General features: G+C 42.5%; 1 protein-coding gene across 1 annotated transcript; it reads left to right on the forward strand.

The window, feature by feature from the left end:
• The first annotated feature begins 7,628 nt into the window (after positions 1 to 7,628).
• Positions 7,629 to 19,719, forward strand: LOC117641495. The gene is made up of 6 exons (XM_034378870.1): positions 7,629 to 7,691; positions 9,063 to 10,306; positions 10,391 to 10,508; positions 10,583 to 10,939; positions 12,054 to 12,192; positions 19,582 to 19,719. The coding sequence occupies exons 2-3, from the start codon at positions 9,064 to 9,066 to the stop codon at positions 10,399 to 10,401; spliced, it is 1,254 nt and encodes a 417-aa protein (XP_034234761.1). The 5' UTR covers positions 7,629 to 7,691; position 9,063; the 3' UTR covers positions 10,402 to 10,508; positions 10,583 to 10,939; positions 12,054 to 12,192; positions 19,582 to 19,719.
• The last annotated feature ends 556 nt before the right edge of the window (positions 19,720 to 20,275 follow it).

Below are 20,275 nucleotides of genomic sequence, written 5' to 3' on the forward strand. Positions count from 1 at the left end.
TATATAGCAATGGTACAGTGAATTTCAAACCCTTGCATCTGTTACGAATCACCCCGGCTCGGGGCGAATCGTAACAGCCATGGGGCGATTCGTAACAAGTAGTGAACTGACTATAGTCAGGGCTGTAAGCGGTTGAACCTTGCACTTTCTGACCCCGGTCTGGCGCTTTGCACGGGTGTTCTAGAGACCCAAAATAACGATTTGAGAGTTGGAGGCACCCTGGGGAACGCTGCAGGGACCGGTGGGAAGCAAAAATCTACCTTTTCTAGGAAAAATTCCTATTTAACGCCTAATAATCACCCGAAATCGCCGCTGCATGCTTATATCTTGTCAAATGTGGACCCGTTTCTGTCTTCTTGGCTTTACAAATTTTGCTTCAACATGGACCTTCACTTACCAAGGCGTAGAAGAGTGTCATATTGTCCTTGGGGAAATATCTTTCAGAATTGTGTACACCAAAATTAGCGTGAATGTCTTTGAGGTTGCTCGGAGTTCCAAGTCATTTCTTTTGATGAATGTTAGAGTTGTTGCTTGTTTTCTCGGGCCGTTCTCTTAACGAAACTGACACAGTTGACTCAAAACGCATCCTAAGAGAAGGATCATAATTGTTTGTGCTGCGCGAGAAATATTGTAATGTAAGCTCTGAGGGTAGGTAACTGAAGAGAAGACGTAGATGTTAACTGATTAAATGATGCTAAGACAGGATCCGATAGACTAGGGAGTGCTGAGAAATTCTCTACAAATCGAAAAGCGTACATTGAATGCTGTCGCTGCAGCATGCCTGCAAGCGCGCTCTAGCTAGCGCATGCCAGTCAAGCATGCACCAACAAGTGCATACCTGCCATACGCTTCGTGGAGCTGACAAGTCTCTATCCCTCATGCACTAGATGTATGCTCCAGTTAGTGTGTACATGGCAGGTGTGCACTTGCTCGTGCGTGCTTGCAGGCATGCTCCAGCTAGAGCATACAATGTACGCATGTCGTTTTGAAGAGATACACACTTCTATGGGAAAGCGCTTGGAAAAGCATAGAGTACTTGCATCGGCGCTCTTGAAAAAAACGCTTGGAACCTACGCGCTCCCAGAGATCCGTACTTGTCTTCGTCAACTATGGAAGTGTCCTTGTAACGGCACACACACCAGTGTACGAAGCAAACATTTTACCATTTGCACATTCTGTTGAACGGTTGGCAAAAACAAAACCCATTTCCTAAATCCATTTACATGGGCACTTTTCATGCACCCATTTAATTTAGTCCAACCCATTCTTACGGGTGCAACCCGAAACCCATGTAAGGGGTGTCTGAAAAGTACTCATTTGTATGGATTGCACCCATAAAGGGTCTAAACCATTACAAAGTGTCCGAACTCGGACAAGGCTTGTCATTATTTCTTTTTCAAAGAAGGTTTGTCAACCGTGATGGTCGTCACAAACGTAACTTTCGGCGCTTAACACAATGGTGGTGGCCTTGCAGTAGTTTACAAGTTACCCCTAATTGGTCGGTGGGTAGCGGGTTTGCCTACCTTTGCATCACACTTTTGCCTAACCTAGCAGGCGTTTCTTAAGCTAACGCAAAGAGCTGAGTCTCAATGGGTCCTAACCCATCCAGGATTAAATGGATCAGAACCCATGGTCGAATGGGTTTTGTCTGCTATGGAATAAAAAACAAAAAAAAAAAAAAAACAACTGCACTTACAAGCTGTCAAGCAAAATAAAAAACTGCATTATTTCCCGGGCCTCGTCAATTTGGCACTGCCAATCCAAGTGTGAGACAGTGCGGGACATTTTGTCTCACGCTTACAAGTGTGAGCCACGTTCGTCTCACGCTTGCAAGTGTGAGCAACGTTTGTCTCACGCCTGCAAGTGTGGGACAACGAAGTCGCACACTTCCAAGTGTGGGACACAGCTTGTCCCACACTTGCTGCCTATGCTAGATTTGTGGTTCAATGCCACGGGTCCAGCGCCTGCAAGTGTAGGACAAACCGTGTCTCACACTTGCAAGTGTAAGACATCGATGTCTCACACTTTCCAGCGTGAGACAAACGTGGCTCACACATGTAAGCGTGAGAAAAAATGTCTCACACCTATAGTCTCACACTTGGATTGGCCGTGTGCAAAGCCGTGTGCCATCCTTCAGAAGAATAAAAGATTTTTACTGTTTTCTCCACCTTGTACGCACTTGTAGTTTCTGAACCAGAAGAGTTGCCGTTACCAAACTGTGTCAAAAGGATTTCATAAAAAAGTGGCAACAGACATGGGCGTCTTTCATCAAAGTAAAATGAAAGAGTTCAACCCTTACCTCACCAGAAAGGTGATAAAAAAATATTTCTCGCGCAGCAAAAACATTATGATACTTCTCTAAGGGTGCGCTTCGTGCCAACTGTGTCAGTTTCGATAAGTGTTGGGCCCCAAAAAACAAGCATAAACCCCCAACACACATCAAGAGAAATAACTCTGAACTTTCAGGCACCTCAAAGACATTGTAGCTAATTTTGGTGTGCTCATTAGTCAAAGATATTTCCTCAATGACATAATGACACTCTTCTAGGTCTTGGTTACTGAAGGTCGATGATGAAGCAGAATTTGTAAAGCCAAAAAGACAGAAAAGGGTCCACATATGACGAGATATACGCATGCAGCGGCGATTTCGGGAAATTGTAAGGCGTTTCATACGAATTTTCCTACAAAAAGTAGATTTTCGCTTCCCAACGGGTTCTGCAGCGTTTTCCAGAGTGCCTCCAACTCTAAAATCGTTATATTGGGTCTCCAGAACACCCGTGCAAAGCGCCAGACCGGGGTCAGAAAGTGCAAGGTTGGTTCCAAATCTGTCGCTTACAGCCCTGACTACTAGAAAAAGAGTCAGGAAACTATCAAACAGGAAATGATTTCTTCCGGGAAAAGAGAAAACCAGTTTTCATTTGTTGATACCAATATTTTTTTTTTACTTAGAGTAATTAAAATTAGATTTTGTGAGGAAATAATGCTTTGTATGTCTGGGGTAAAATGTTCAATAATTCTTTCATGACTCAAGGCTTAAGAAGTGAGATGTTTTTATTTTGGTAGACTGATACAGAATTATTAGAAAATTTGCACAATTACTTATCACAGACCTTTGAACAAAAAAAAAAATATCACAGGTCTTTGATTAAAATACATTAAATAATAAAAAACCCCATCGATCAAAAGATCAATAATTAATAAAAACACAAAGTCTCTTTTGGACTGAAAACCTCACAATAATAAGCTTACTTTAAGTATACAGTCTTAATTAAATCACAAAAAATCTTAGATCACATTTAGTACATTAGAAAAATAATATTGTGATTCAACCTAGTTTATAATCACTAAAATCGAAATCAAAACTATAAAGGGTCTGCTGCCGTTTAGTTAATCCAGGGTGAGAAGCAGGATGAGGCAGAATTGCCTTGATGTCACTTCTGTTCACAACTTTCAAATCAGGTTTAGCCGGCATTGTAAATCTATTTTTGGCTTTACGTGACAAGCGAAGATAAGAGATTCCTAAACTCCATTATCATCAACATCTTTGATTATTTTCCCCGCAAAGTATTTTTTTTCAGGGACAGTCATTTAAAACTAAAACATGATCGCCTTCCATGGGACAGGAATCAAGAACAGGCAATGTAGATTTTGGGTTTAGATTTGGACTTCGATTTTGATTTTGATCTGGATTTAGATTTAACAGGTGCAGCAGGTATTGACATTAAATCATCATCAACACAACTTTCATCACTGAAGTCCAAAAATTTTTTACTTTATCCTTCTTTGCTTTGCTTTCTTCTGCTAGCCTCTTTTTTCTGCCCTCTTCTGTCTGTTTTTTTCTTTCTGTCGTTCCTGTTCATCCCGTTCTCTCTGTCTTGCCTCCACTTCTTCTTTTTTTGGTGTGTCCCTTGGGATGAAACACTTGCCCTTCCTTCTTTGTTTGCGTTTAGGCTCACTTTCTTTTGCCTTTGGGGAAACCCTTGAACTGCCTTGGGGTGATGAATGCTGATTGGCCACTGCTCCCTGCTTGCGGTTGACTTTCACTTGGGGAAGACACACTGGTAATGGTTAGTTCAGGCTCAATAATTTTACTGGCACTAGACAAGCTTGCTGCTGTGGTTTTTTGGTGGGAAATGCAGTGGAAGCTTCAGCTTCATTGGTGGTGTTAGGTGTTTCAGTTACAGTGGTCACAAGTCTCCCTTTACATCTTCTCTTGACTTTGATTTTTTTTCAGTGATGACAGTGGGGGCAGTAGTCGGAACTTCAGCTTCATTGTTTAGGGGGGGCGTTTCAGTTGCAGTCAATTTCCTTTTTCGTACAGTTTTCCTGGACTTAGACTTCTTCTCGTTGACAAGCTGCTACTGTTGTCTGCTCGTGTCACACTTACAGTGGAGGGGATACTACTTCCTTCTTCAAGTGTTTCAGCGTCATTGCTTGAGCCTGCTGCAGACTCACTTACAGGAACAATGGCAAGAACTTCAATCGTACTTTCAGGGTTGGGCTTCTCAGTTACCGTGGACATAAAAAAGTCATCATCAGTAAATATGTTGCGATCAAATGGAATAATTCCAGTTCTTGAAAATCCAGCTGTTATGTTTTCCACTGTTCCTGCCCTTAGCAAAGCAGTTCTAACAAAACCAGCAATTTGGGATATTGTCACTTGCTGTCCTGGATTATTGATCAGCCATGCATTCACAGCAGCATCAATTGAGTCTTGAACGGTCCAAAAAGTGACACATCAAGGGGCTGCAGTCGATGTGTGCAGTGGGGAGGGAATGTCAGAATTGTTATCCCATTATCCTTGGCAACATTCAATGCCCCAACACTAAGGTGAGTTTCAACAATTACTAAGAGAAAAAAAGGATTATTCTTAGTCGCACAAGTGTGCTTAATTACATGATTAGAACAGACACAAAAATACTTTTGGTCATATAGCCATTTTCATTGGCAAGGCCCAGAGTCCCTGGATAGGCGTTTATCAACATAGAGCTCACAAATTTTTTTCCCAGGAAACAGCATAACTGGGGGAATGATTGAGCCATAAGCAGTCACTATGCAGCACGTTGTAACAGAGACTCCTCGTTCAGCTGACTTGATTTTGTGCACTTGTTTCACACCCTTGGGACAGACAACCTTCCGAGTGTTTTGCACTGTGTTGTTTGAAGTTTCATCAAGGTTTCCGACTCTGGAGCCATCAGCAAAGCGTGGATGTCGTTTCAGACAATCTTCGAGCTTTTCATAGAAGGTATTGACATTGTGTCTGTTGAACGCTGCTGCTCGTTGCAGACTACAAGCTTCTGGTGTTCGAATAGATAATTGCGGGTGTCTCTTCATGAACCCGCAAACATAACATATAAAAAATAGTGGCAAAAAAAATAAACAAGAAAAGTAAAAAAATCGTGTGAAAGAGGAAAAAAAAAACTTACCATGGAACCAATCAATCCCAGCTAGTCTATCAGTTTTCCATTTTGGTGGCACACTGATTTGGTTTAACTCAGCAGTTTCATATGCTAGCTCCCAAACCATTAATGTTGACAGACCATAGCCAATCAAAGCCATGTCCATGCAGTATGCCGCTATAGATTCTTCTTTGGGCCACTGAAAATAGTCTTTCCACCTGGAGGCTGCAACACTGGAAGATCTTGATTTTCTGCATTTTCATTTGTTTTGCTTTTCTTGTGCATTCGAAACAATAGGCCATAATTTACGCTGCATTCCTTGGCAGCCGCTCTGACACTGTAGCCAAGATTGATTAACTGAAGTCCTCTTTGGACTTTGCAGGGGTTTGTCCTTACACGATTTTTTTTTTTTTTTTGATAATTACGAACCATGGCTGCAAAAAAAAACATGAAACAAACATTAGTTGCTATGTTTAGATGAGAAACATCAATTGGAATGGCTCAGGAGAGGAATATTCAGTCCAGGAACCAATCACCTCTCTCGCACCTATTGTTACAAATCGCCCCATGCTCCTTGTTACGAATCACCCCAGTGGGTATAGGCTTTCACAAACCGCCCCAAATAATAACCAAGTTAGGTTATGACAGAATCCACGGTTGGATTACATTCGTAAAGGACGATACTATGTAAACCAAAAGTTGCGTGAAGAGGGATTGGTTACTCAGGGCCACAGACGGAAAGTCCTGAAAGTCAGAAATTCAAGTTTTACCTGTGTTCGTGGTATCACAAAATTGAGACAAAAACAGCGGCCATGCCACAGCACTGCACCCTACGGAGTCGATTGCAAATCAAACAAGTCGCCTAGGCGGAGAAAAGTTCACATTCATATTCGTATTCGGAACCCCCCGTATGGGAAATTAGGACATGTGTTACGAATCGCCCCATGCTCCCTTACCAAGATCGGACTATTCTTGAAGCCCCTTTGTAATACGGATATAAATCATTCGTATTACTAGCTAAGTTCATTAGTAATTGTCATTTCTTAAAACTGTTTCTATTGCGGATACATGGTGTCCGTAAGGAGTTTTAAGAGTGTGGGAGTGGCCAGCCGCATGCAGCTCGCCCGCCTCGTGACCAGCCTACGACTTCCTTTATCGACTGCGGGCAGTATCACTGCAAGGCCCCATTACATCAGCCTCGTCAAAGATCCCGCGCATCTGCATATTTAAGTCCTTACGGATACTGGGCTCGTGCGTTACGCATGACGTAGTCCTTAATGCAAAGGTTTCGGTGTCCGCTTGTATGACGGGCAAAGAATGTATTACAACCTAAATGCCATCCCGTTGATTGCACAAAACTATCCGTAACTTACGAACCCGTACGAACGCCGTACCCGTAAGGAGCTGATTGACAGAAAGGACCAGCGCATTTTTGAGTCGCATGTGGGATTACGCTAATTGTTACAATAATTGCGGGTCATTTCTTGCCCCACGACTGATGCAATTTTAAGCACATAAGGCGGTGCTCCAGCCTGCTGACAGATATTGGCAGAAGCCTGCAGCAAAGTATTTACTCTAGATAATGTGTCCTGCCGGGCTGCCACAAAATTTTACCATCTTAAAGTTGTTTCATCTATGGGACAAGAAAAGTCCTTTATGACTTTAAGAGTGCGCGTTCAGAAAGGGCCTCTAGCGCTCAGTGCAGTCTGAAAACATGCCAAAGCGTTTAAATCGAAGTTTTTACCCAGCTTTTTATTTATCTGTGCCATGTTAAATGCACCGCAAAAAAAAGTCACTGATGGAAACATGTTGCCCATTTTGTCATGGGACATTTTTTGTCCCACGAGTTATGCAGTTTTCACCTCATCCGACGGTGATACAATTTTGTTCCCGCCTGGTGACACATATTGTTCGACGCCTAGTGCAAATCGAACTTTCATAAGGCAATTTGTCTCACCTGGCGGACGCTAAATTATATCACCATCGGATGATCTTAAAATTGCATTATCCATGGGACAAAGAAGTTCCGTGACATTAAGTGCGTATTTGAACTGTTCAAGTAAATGCTGCTTTCAAAACTTTGCAAAAAGGATGGAAAAGAGACAGTGCAAATTAATTCAGTTTGAAGGCTGTATCGAAATGGCGAGAGAACGTTCGAGAGGTGGCAATGTGATAAGATTAGATAGTTGCGGCTGATTCACATCCAACTTGCTGATCTGCTGGCAGTCAGTCAACAAATCACAGGTGCGACTGGTAGGGTTGAGCTCGTTGGTTCTCGCTGCTCTTTAACAGGTGAGTTTGTACAACACGATAGACACCCGAAAATTGAAAGGTCAGACTTTTCGCCACTTTAGAGGCGAGTCAAAAATAAGCCTTGACAAGCGTTTCGGTCAGAGCTGAAAGTCTTGTCGAAATGTGGTTAGGCCAGACCAACAAGTTTAACCACACGCAACATGGTCAGACATTTTGGTCTGATTACTTACAGTTTGGCCACAATTGTGAACTTATTCAAAGCTGTTTGATGTGACCTGTACTGTGGTCTGATCATTTTGTGGTGAGACTTATAGGTCTGAGCCAATTTTAGGAAGGCTTTCTGGTTTGGCCAAATTTTGCAAGACTTTTTGCCAGTGCGTGGTGGGGGTTAGGAGGTGCGCATTGGGGTTGAAACTGGAGGAGCATGGCTACCAACAAAAAACGGAGTTCAAATTTATTTTCTGCGACATGACAAGCATTGGCGGTGGTTAGGCAAGGATTAAAAAATGACCGTCAGTTGGCAGTGCATACGCCAAGGTACAATAAACAGTTTTCTTTTCCGTTTGAATTATGTTTTGAACATGACATGTTGGTGTAAATGCTCCTGCCTTGTGGGAATTAACAGAATCCCATAGGGCCCACTACGCACTGATTTTTACCTCGCCATATTTTGGCGCTTAGTCTTACCAGAAGGGTAATTCCAGGAGAGATTTGCCTCTTTATGCATGACCATCTCCGATGTCACCCATATTTTGCTGTAAAATTGCATCCGTCATGAGACAAAAACTCCCATGACATGCATGTAGTAGGGGTAGGTTGGGGAAGAAAAGTACACTCACAACTCGGGTAAGAAAAGTACACCTGCTGCTCTTGCTTACTGGGGTTTCGTTTAACTATTTTGAGCATGTGATACGAAAGCCTGATCCTTTTGAAGAAGAAATCACATTTTACTTTGTTTGCAAAGAATAGTATCAAAGTAGTACGGCCCAGCTGAAACGAACTCCAAAAAATCCCGCCAAAATCTTTTCTCCACTCCTCTGCACTTTGTATCACTACTGCCAACGCAAAATACCCTCGGTGTCATGTTGGGTCCCGTTCGATTGCGTAGTTCCTTCACTTTGATTTCCAGTTTAGTTTGAGACATTGCTGGTAATAATAAAGAAATTATAGGCACATTTTTAAAATGGGGAAGAAAAGTACAGCCCTCAGGGTAAGAAAAGTACAGACAGCGGGGAAGAAAAGTACAACAGTTGGCAACCTTATTCCCGCTGTTGATTTCTGTGTAGTTTAAACGGCCACAACGAAGAAACCAACGTCAGGAATTTTTTTTAATTAATTAATAATACTCTTCAATGCTCTTTATACCTGGCAATGTGTCAGAAATTCATTCCGAACATTTTTATCTTGCAGGATGGGAAAACACTACAAGAAAAAAGGGAAGGTGGTTGTGGCCGACAGGTTAAATGAGGTTGTATCCCAAGTGAAGGCCAAACAACTCTCATTGAGAAAAGGGGCTGCAGCACTTGGAGTCTCGGTTTTTTTCTTGAACCAGCGAGTTAGAGGACTCGTTCCTACAGAAGGATTTGTAGACAGAAGGGGCCTCGCTACTGTCCTTACTATAGAGGCTGAGCTTCAACTGGCAGAATATTTGAAAACTCTCACCAAGTGGGGCTATGGTCTGACCAGGGTTGAAGTCTTGGATGTGGTAGGAAACTTCTGCAAGATAAACAACACCAAGACCCCGTTCAAGGACAACATCCCAGGACAAGCATGGTGGAGCTCATTTTGTAAGCGGACCAGCCTCACCTTGAAGAATGCCGAACCATTGCAGATGAATCGTCGCCAAAATACAGCAGATCCATTTTTGATCTATGGATTTTACGATATGCTGAAGAACCTGGCAAGTGAGTTGGGAATCGATAATTTGGATTCAGCTTGTCACTATTGGAACCTAGATGAGTGTCCCAATAACCACGATCCATCAAAAACTAAAATGGTGACTGGGACCGAACAAACCAAAGTTCGCAGGACAATCCAAGGAAGTGGTCGTGAAAATACTACAGTGATGGCCTGTATTTGTGCAGATGGTACTTTGCTTCCACCGCTGATTATTTTTAAAGGACAAAACTTGTGGAATGTGTGGAAAGGAAATGCTGACATTGTGGGCACTTTCTTTGCCTGTGCTGAAAATGGATACATAACAAGTGACATTTTTCTTGAGTGGTTTAAAAAATTCACAGTGTCTATCAAAACCCGTCCACTTATCCTTGTTGTGGATGGCCATGTTAGTCATCTGGATATCCGCACTATATTGCTTGCCAAAGAACAAGGTATTGCAATCATCAAGCTTCCATCTCATACTACAGATCTGTTACAGCCTTTAGATCGAACATGCTTTAGCCCTTACAAAAAGAAGCTGGATACGACACTTATCTCATGGCAGAGGGAAAATCAAAGAAGCTTGTCGAAATCAGAATTTGTTGATCTGATTTGTTCAATCTGGAACGAGGGAATTTCTTCACTTAACATCATCTCAGGTTTCAAAACCTGTGGAATCTTCCCCGTCAATCAAGACAAGTATCCTGTTGACAGATTGAAACCAGTAAAACTTCAGAAATATTTAGATTTTAAGGAAAAATCTGTATCTCAAATAGGTAAGTTTAAATCCAAGCAAAACTATATTGTATTGTTTGGGAACGTTCAAAGTTTTGTTTTCTAAATCTTAATTTTGATCACAGACCCAGTCTAATCAAATCCGGTTTCCGATTCCATAACGGCTGGAGGATCTTCTGAAGTATCATCATCGTCATCACAACACCGAACACCTTTAGCTAATGTAGACTTAAATCAACCCAGGTAAACAAATAAATTTTCCTGCATGAAAAAAAATTGCGTATCAGGTTGTACTATAAATGCTATTTCTTTTTCAGCACTTCTCATCAGAGTTTTGAAACTCTTTTACTTCAGAAGATTGGAACTACAGTAGCCCCAAAACAACAAAGAATGCAGATAAAGCCTGATGCCGCAGTGGTAACATCTGAAGAGTTATATTGAGCACATCAAAGCACGAGAGGAATCAAAAAAGAAACCAACTGGCAAGAGGAAGAAATCTGGGAAGGCAAAGAAGTCATCTGAGCGCACAAGGAAGTCAAAGAAGAAGAAGCCTAATGAAAACATAGAGCCAGCCGAGGAAGAAAGTGTTGATGACCCCGATGAAGTTGAAACTGAAGCAGAGCCACAAAAAGCGTTACCTGTCCAGGAAAAATATTACATCTTAGCTAAACATGGTAATATTTGTGAGTATGTGTGCTGGGTTGCAAATGTATTGAGTGAAATTTATTTAGAAGTTGAGTTTTTACGTAAAAAGGGAGACAAGAATCTGTATTTTGTGAGGCCACAGATTCCTGACATTAGCACAATCATTGGAACAGATGTAATCAGAGTTCTCACACTGCACAGCTCCCGAAGAGGTCAATATAGATTTCATGACCTTTCCGATTACACAAATTTATGTTAGCATTTTAATGCATTAGTGCTGTTTGTTTCTATTATTTAGTTAATTTTATAAGCCAAAGAGTTTTTGTTTTTAATGTTCAATGTTTTTGATGTTCAAAAGTTTATTATTTATTTGAATACCATGTGTTCCAATAGGGCAGGTCCCTGTAGTGATTCCTGAAGAACCTCTTTTTTAATTATTGTTCTTTTTTGGTCCTGACAAATGTGATATTTTTCATACTACTATTATGATGACTGAAAGACTTATTTGCAGAGAGTGTTGTTAATAATGATTAATTTTTATTTTGTTCTAAGCACACCTGCTCATCACCTGCTTAATAAAACGGTTTTTGTTAATTTGGCTTAGTTTCAATCCCCTCAGACAAAAAACGGAGAGTTTGGCTTACATATCAAGTTCAGCTGAGCTGCGGCGAGGCCCCTTGCGGGTAGGCAGCCACGCCGCACCGGTGTCGGAGTGGCTGCCTGCTTCCCAGGCGCTCATATGGACTCCAGCTGTGGATCGTGACATGGCCTTCTTCTGGTGTACTTTTCTTACCCGGGGGTGTACTTTTCTTCCCCTGTTCAGCTAGTTCCGAAATCACACCTATTTTAGCTTGTTGTGATTAAAGTAGACGACCAATCTGGATAAAATATGACTCATTTCATTCGTAAAGGTTCACATTATAACTCAAAAGGAACAGAACCGTCTCAAAACAAGTTGTGACCTGCACGATGCAAAGTACGTGTTTTGTACTTTTCTTCCCCAACCTACCCCTATGTGCTGACATGCTGACATGTAGGGAACAAACAACTAGAGCATTTCTCTCGCTTTACTTAGTTGCTATCTTTAAAATACGTAGCACGCTTGAGACGTACGACTCAGTAACGCCTAACTGTGCATTCCAGGTTGAGCACCACACAACCGACCGGAGTTTGGCTCTGAATCAAGCATGGCGGACCGGCAAACTCTCGCCACGGTGGCAAACCAGAGCGGAACCGAGGGCACCACTTTGTGCGTCCACGCGAAAGAGAACGCTGTCAAAACGTGAGTGTACATGGCTCTGAAAACTGGACAAGTGCCATGATGCCCCTCCTCGGCTCGTTATTGACGCATTCGTTTTGCGTCCATTTGGCATCCCAGAACGCGACAGTGCTACTGACACTGTTTTGTACACTGAGCTTTTTCTTCGTAATACGAATAAAAAGCTTAGTATTACGACTGCGCGGAATTTCTCAGTAGGATATTGGGAGTGTAGACAAGTCCAATGTTCCAGGTCTCTCATTCCCTTGCACATTTATCGCTTTAGGCGTTCTATCGACATCGTGTATACCTTTTGTCCGGGCTCATTGAAGCCCAATATCTATGTTAAACACCAACATCTAACATAGTATTTGGAAATACTCACTTACAAAGAAGTGCTTTGGGTAAGCGCATTTATTCTCTTGCTGAAATATTTTTTGAGCTCGGTAGTATGTCTGGATGGTACAGTCACTTTTTCACTTTATCGAGCAAAGTTTAAATTTCACCAGGCCCTGAAATTTTTTTTAGGAATAAAGAGGTCAGATCTCATTGAAACTTGGAATGCTTTTTTTCTATTACCCCTCCCTTGCAAAATGGAAAATATATGGGCACTATATAGACAAAATACACTGGCCGTCAAAATTGAAGCCCCACTTTTTCCTTTTCTTATAACTCTTGCTAGAATTGAGATAGAAACTTGAAATTTTGAGGAGAGATGGGCCAAAGTCTTGGGTAAACGTCCCCAAAGTTGCATCAACGAAACCCACCCCTTTGCGTCTTATTCCACCCCTCCCGTAAAACAGTGTCAAATTTTGACACTTTTGCAAGGTTTAAAATGGCCTTCCCGTTGTCACAGAGGGTTCAAACTTGGTGAGTCGCCTCATTTTGACCTCCTCTTTCGATTGAGACCAGAGCCACCCCTTTACGACGCACCGTTCCTGAGCCACAAAAAAAACCCACCCCGTGCAAGGGATGATTCTTTAGGACCTTATCCAGGTGGTCAGCGTGATAGCGGGAGGTCCCCCGGGCACGACAAAAGTGTTTTCGCGACCGTGGCCCGTCCGGGGCCCAAAAGACGTTAAATCGTGTCACTTTCAACCCCTAAGTTTGCACCCCTGATTCTCCGTCCAGGAGGAGCACAACATCCGCTCAGGTGCGCCGAGAAGCGCACGACCTTCCCTGACAAGGTTGCAAATGCCGAAAGCCCTGGTACCAACGAGTCAGCCGCCAGAGCGCTTAGAAAATGAGTCGCACTCAGCGTCCAGTCCGAGAGCGGCCGCCGCTTTTTGGGCCCCGGACGGGAACGAATGGACCGAATCACTTCAAATTTGGTGTGGAGCTGTCCGAGAACCCCTCCATCGTGCCGCGAACACGGGGTCCCGCCGGCGGCCCCCCGTGCCCTTCAAAAGGGGTGAGGGGCGTAAGGGGTTTCCACCCCCTGCCAAAACGTTGTTTACCAACGATGTGCGGTTTTTTCACCTGGAATCGATCCAGGCGGTCACAATCAATCGCGTTTCATGCTTTTAGGCCCAGTTTTTGACATTTTTGGTGGTTTTAGGGAAAAAAACATGATTTGGGGTGTCAGTCGTTCGGGGCTGGACACCCCCTGGAGAGTGCCACGGACGCGAAAACACTTTTGTCGTGTCCGAGGGACCTCCCGCTACCACGCTGACCACCTGGATAAGGTCCTAAAGAATCATCCCTTGCACGGGGTGGTTTTTTTTTGTGGCTCAGGAACGGTGCGTCGTAAAGGGGTGGCTCTGGTCTCAATCGAAAGAGGAGGTCAAAATGAGGCGACTCACCAAGTTTGAACCCTCTGTGACAACGGGAAGGCCATTTTAAACCTTGCAAAAGTGTCAAAATTTGACACTGTTTTACGGGAGGGGTGGAATAAGACGCAAAGGGGTGGGTTTCGTTGATGCAACTTTGGGGACGTTTACCCAAGACTTTGGCCCATCTCTCCTCAAAATTTCAAGTTTCTAGCTCAATTCTAGCAAGAGTTATAAGAAAAGGAAAAAGTGGGGCTTCAATTTTGACGGCCAGTGTATATGACCCAACATGTGTTGACGTCATATGTGGTAAAGATACTTTAGCAAGATACTTTTCCGATATGAAAAATACGTGGCAAATATATGAATTTCATACATTGCTCTATATGTAGGCAATATATAGTGTAAATACACCATGGAGTCTGACGACTCAGAGACTTCCATTACTATTTTAAAAGAATGTAAACTGCGCCTAGCGAGGACACTCAAGTCTGGTCCTACCGTGGTCGCCTAGAAGAACTTTTCGCGCTACACCCAAATAAGACGTTTAAAATTTCCAAACTGTTCCAGTTAACTTGTTAAACAGGATTTCTCAAAATTTCTTGGAGGCTTAAACGGATGGAAAAGAACCTTTCCCTTGCTCAATATATGGCGTCAAAATATTTTACAAGATAAAATCATGTTGAGAAATATAGCCGCCTTTCAACATCGAGTGCCAAGATTAAGAAAAGTTACTTGAAAAATCTGCCCTCCTAACCCTATCCCATCCCACGACGGGCACCGTGTCCGATATTGAAACATACATTTCGCGAAGATAATATTATAGGGGGAAATATACACTGGCAGAAAATTCCGAAAAAAATGGAAAAATCATGGAGTTTTTCCGAAACTTCTGCATGGAGCTCTCCATAAATGCAAATTCTGGGCTTTCTCCGAAAAATTTCGGAATTTTGAACAAAAATGCATGCTTCACTATCACAAAAACACGAAAAAAAGGTTTGCAACCAGTTAAAATTTGAGGGAAAGGTGAACCCCTACTTCTTGAGCTCATTTTTCATAAATATAAACGGAAAGCTACAGGATATAAGTCAAATGAGCTCGAATGAGATTGTCCCTTCTTTGACCATTTCAGACCAAAAAATGCTTTAGCGAAGTCCTCTTTAATATATCTGAGAAAAGACTTGCATTTAACCTCCTATCTGGACCCAAGGAATGCTCCGAAGAACATCTGTGAAAGCCCTGCGAAAATCTCTCCGAAAAAAAATGGAAAATGAATGGAGTCTCCATGAACATGATTATAGGGTTTTTCTCCATAAAATTTCGGAGCTAATTTCTAACAGTGTATGCATTATATATTGACGGGCACCAAGATATATCCCCATATATAAACCACGTATTGCGCAAGATAATTTGCAATATGTTGACCAAGATACAATCATATTGACAATGCATGAAACATATATGGAGTCATATATTGACACATATTTTCCATATATTTTCCTTTTTGCAAGGGTACTGATCAAACCCTAAATACAGAATAGAAACTAAAGACAACTGTTGGAATAAAAAAATCAAATGATCCTTTTAAATTTTTGTTAAAATTATGAATGGTTTTGATAAAATTGATAAAAAATATTTTTTGAGCTCGGTAGTATGTCTGGATGGTACAGTCACTTTTTCACTTTATCGAGCAAAGTTTAAATTTCACCAGGCCCTGAAATTTTTTTTAGGAATAAAGAGGTCAGATCTCATTGAAACTTGGAATGCTTTTTTTCTATTACCCCTCCCTTGCAAAATGGAAAATATATGGGCACTATATAGACAAAATACACTGGCCGTCAAAATTGAAGCCCCACTTTTTCCTTTTCTTATAACTCTTGCTAGAATTGAGATAGAAACTTGAAATTTTGAGGAGAGATGGGCCAAAGTCTTGGGTAAACGTCCCCAAAGTTGCATCAACGAAACCCACCCCTTTGCGTCTTATTCCACCCCTCCCGTAAAACAGTGTCAAATTTTGACACTTTTGCAAGGTTTAAAATGGCCTTCCCGTTGTCACAGAGGGTTCAAACTTGGTGAGTCGCCTCATTTTGACCTCCTCTTTCGATTGAGACCAGAGCCACCCCTTTACGACGCACCGTTCCTGAGCCACAAAAAAAACCCACCCCGTGCAAGGGATGATTCTTTAGGACCTTATCCAGGTGGTCAGCGTGATAGCGGGAGGTCCCCCGGGCACGACAAAAGTGTTTTCGCGACCGTGGCCCGTCCGGGGCCCAAAAGACGTTAAATCGTGTCACTTTCAACCCCTAAGTTTGCACCCCTGATTCTCCGTCCAGGAGGAGCACAACATCCGCTCAGGTGCGCCGAGAAGCGCACGACCTTCCCTGACAAGGTTGCAAATGCCGAAAGCCCTGGTACCAACGAGTCAGCCGCCAGAGCGCTTAGAAAATGAGTCGCACTCAGCGTCCAGTCCGAGAGCGGCCGCCGCTTTTTGGGCCCCGGACGGGAACGAATGGACCGAATCACTTCAAATTTGGTGTGGAGCTGTCCGAGAACCCCTCCATCGTACCGCGAACACGGGGTCCCGCCGGCGGCCCCCCGTGCCCTTCAAAAGGGGTGAGGGGCGTAAGGGGTTTCCACCCCCTGCCAAAACGTTGTTTACCAACGATGTGCGGTTTTTTCACCTGGAATCGATCCAGGCGGTCACAATCAATCGCGTTTCATGCTTTTAGGCCCAGTTTTTGACATTTTTGGTGGTTTTAGGGAAAAAAACATGATTTGGGGTGTCAGTCGTTCGGGGCTGGACACCCCCTGGAGAGTGCCACGGACGCGAAAACACTTTTGTCGTGTCCGAGGGACCTCCCGCTACCACGCTGACCACCTGGATAAGGTCCTAAAGAATCATCCCTTGCACGGGGTGGGTTTTTTTTGTGGCTCAGGAACGGTGCGTCGTAAAGGGGTGGCTCTGGTCTCAATCGAAAGAGGAGGTCAAAATGAGGCGACTCACCAAGTTTGAACCCTCTGTGACAACGGGAAGGCCATTTTAAACCTTGCAAAAGTGTCAAAATTTGACACTGTTTTACGGGAGGGGTGGAATAAGACGCAAAGGGGTGGGTTTCGTTGATGCAACTTTGGGGACGTTTACCCAAGACTTTGGCCCACCTCTCCTCAAAATTTCAAGTTTCTAGCTCAATTCTAGCAAGAGTTATAAGAAAAGGAAAAAGTGGGGCTTCAATTTTGACGGCCAGTGTATATGACCCAACATGTGTTGACGTCATATGTGGTAAAGATACTTTAGCAAGATACTTTTCCGATATGAAAAATACGTGGCAAATATATGAATTTCATACATTGCTCTATATGTAGGCAATATATAGTGTAAATACACCATGGAGTCTGACGACTCAGAGACTTCCATTACTATTTTAAAAGAATGTAAACTGCGCCTAGCGAGGACACTCAAGTCTGGTCCTACCGTGGTCGCCTAGAAGAACTTTTCGCGCTACACCCAAATAAGACGTTTAAAATTTCCAAACTGTTCCAGTTAACTTGTTAAACAGGATTTCTCAAAATTTCTTGGAGGCTTAAACGGATGGAAAAGAACCTTTCCCTTGCTCAATATATGGCGTCAAAATATTTTACAAGATAAAATCATGTTGAGAAATATAGCCGCCTTTCAACATCGAGTGCCAAGATTAAGAAAAGTTACTTGAAAAGTCTGCCCTCCTAACCCTATCCCATCCCACGACGGGCACCGTGTCCGATATTGAAACATACATTTCGCGAAGATAATATTATATGGGGAAATATACACTGGCAGAAAATTCCGAAAAAAATGGAAAAATCATGGAGTTTTTCCGAAACTTCTGCATGGAGCTCTCCATAAATGCAAATTCTGGGCTTTCTCCGAAAAATTTCGGAATTTTGAACAAAAATGCATGCTTCACTATCACAAAAACACGAAAAAAAGGTTTGCAACCAGTTAAAATTTGAGGGAAAGGTGAACCCCTACTTCTTGAGCTCAGTTTTCATAAATATAAACGGAAAGCTACAGGATATAAGTCAAATGAGCTCGAATGAGATTGTCCCTTCTTTGACCATTTCAGACCAAAAAATGCTTTAGCGAAGTCCTCTTTAATATATCTGAGAAAAGACTTGCATTTAACCTCCTATCTGGACCCAAGGAATGCTCCGAAGAACATCTGTGAAAGCCCTGCGAAAATCTCTCCGAAAAAAAATGGAAAATGAATGGAGTCTCCATGAACATGATTATAGGGTTTTTCTCCATAAAATTTCGGAGCTAATTTCTAACAGTGTATGCATTATATATTGACGGGCACCAAGATATATCCCCATATATAAACCACGTATTGCGCAAGATAATTTGCAATATGTTGACCAAGATACAATCATATTGACAATGCATGAAACATATATGGAGTCATATATTGACACATATTTTCCATATATTTTCCTTTTTGCAAGGGTACTGATCAAACCCTAAATACAGAATAGAAACTAAAGACAACTGTTGGAATAAAAAAATCAAATGATCCTTTTAAATTTTTGTTAAAATTATGAATGGTTTTGATAAAATTTATTCTGGTTCGTTTCAGCTTTTATGACAGTGGAGTTGACAGTAAAGAAGACTTCCAAGTTTGTTAAAGTTCTGTTCCCATTTCAAGTTGGGGCTAGGTCAGCGGTTCTCAACCTTTCTCGGCTCGCGACCCCAAATTTGTAGCCAAAAATTTCCGCGACCCCCAGGAAAAGTTTCGCGACCCCACGGGACTAGACGGGACCCCTCCTTTAGCATGCCACTGCGTCTGATCCGAGGCGGGCATTTTGCTCCCTCAACGGGCAATTGGTCTTTGGACCTTCCTTTAGCATGCCTCTGTTACGGAGTGCGATTATCAATCTTAGTTTGGGAGCAGTATTGTCTCAAAGTTGGCCAAAACGCTCAGAAATGTCTTAAAAAATCATGTTTTGGGTCGATTTTAAGCAGCCACTGCGTCTGATCCGAGGCGGGCATTTTGCTCCCTCAACGGGCAATTGTTCTTTGGACCTTCCTTTAGCATGCCTCTGTTACGGAATGCGATTATCAGTCTTAGTTTGGGAGCAGTATTGTCTCAAAGTTGACCAAAACAGGCACAACGATTTTTCAAAGACATTTCTGAGCGTTTCGGCCAACTTTGAGACAATACTGCTCCCAAACTAAGACTGATAATCACACTCCGTAACAAAGGCATGCTAAAAGAAGGTCCAAAGACCAATTGCCCGTTGAAGGAGGACGAAATACCGCCTCGGGTCAGACGCAGTGGCTGCTTAAAATAGGCCCAAAACACGATTTTTTAAAGACATTTCTGACCGTTTTGGTAAACTTTGAGACAATACTGCTCCCAAACTAAGACTGATAATCACACTCCGTAACAAAGGCATGCTAAAGGAAGGTTCAAAGACCAATTGCCGGTTGAGGGAGCAAAATGCCCGCCTCGGATCAGACGCAGTGGCTGCTTAAAATCGGCCCAAAACACGACCCCAGCTACCTCGCCGCGACCCCTTAAAATTTTTTCGCGACCCCACTGGGGTCGCGACCCTAAGGTTGAGAACCACTGGGCTAGGTTCTTATCATTTCTCGACTGTGTTTCAGGCATGATGAAAACCCCGTTCAGTTTGAAGTGAGGCCAGGTGGTGGAATCATACCACCATTAAAAGGAAATCTTTATCAAATTCAAATCGCGGCCCTACTTGCTCTGCGTGGACTGCAGCATGGTTACAAGTTTTCTATTACGTCAGAAGAACGGGGTTACGGCACACTTGACGATGTGACGTTCAAATTTGAAGATAAGTTGTTCCACATGCAAGCTAAACATTCTGTGACAAACGACAAAATAAAAGCAGACGAATTTTACAAGCCAAAAGGAGATTTTTCGTTGCAAGAGCACTTCTGTTCGTTTTTAGGATGTAAATGGCTAGCTGAAAAAAATAAGCAGCAAGTAACAAATTTTCTGATCTTCACAAACAAGGGCATTGTCCCCGCTTTGAAAGATTCCGTGTATGATGTCAATGACCCTAAAATTGCTGTAGAAGAATGTGAACTGCCTGACTTTCTGAAGAATTTACTCGGTGGCACAAAGACTGCAGATGATCAAAAATTTTACAAACTGTCAACTAAAGTGATGAACCATCTGTCAGATCATCTGAGCGTCGCATTTAGTGAAGATCCAAAGAACCAGAAGAATATTGAGAAGGGTGCCAAAGAGTTCTATAAAGGATTATCCAGTGATGAACACGCTCAGTTGAAAGAAGAATATTTGAGAATGCTGATATTGGCAATTGACCAG

This window comes from Thrips palmi, unplaced genomic scaffold (assembly GCF_012932325.1).
Source record: "Thrips palmi isolate BJ-2018 unplaced genomic scaffold, TpBJ-2018v1 HiC_scaffold_15, whole genome shotgun sequence".
Classification (NCBI taxonomy): domain Eukaryota; kingdom Metazoa; phylum Arthropoda; class Insecta; order Thysanoptera; family Thripidae; genus Thrips; species Thrips palmi.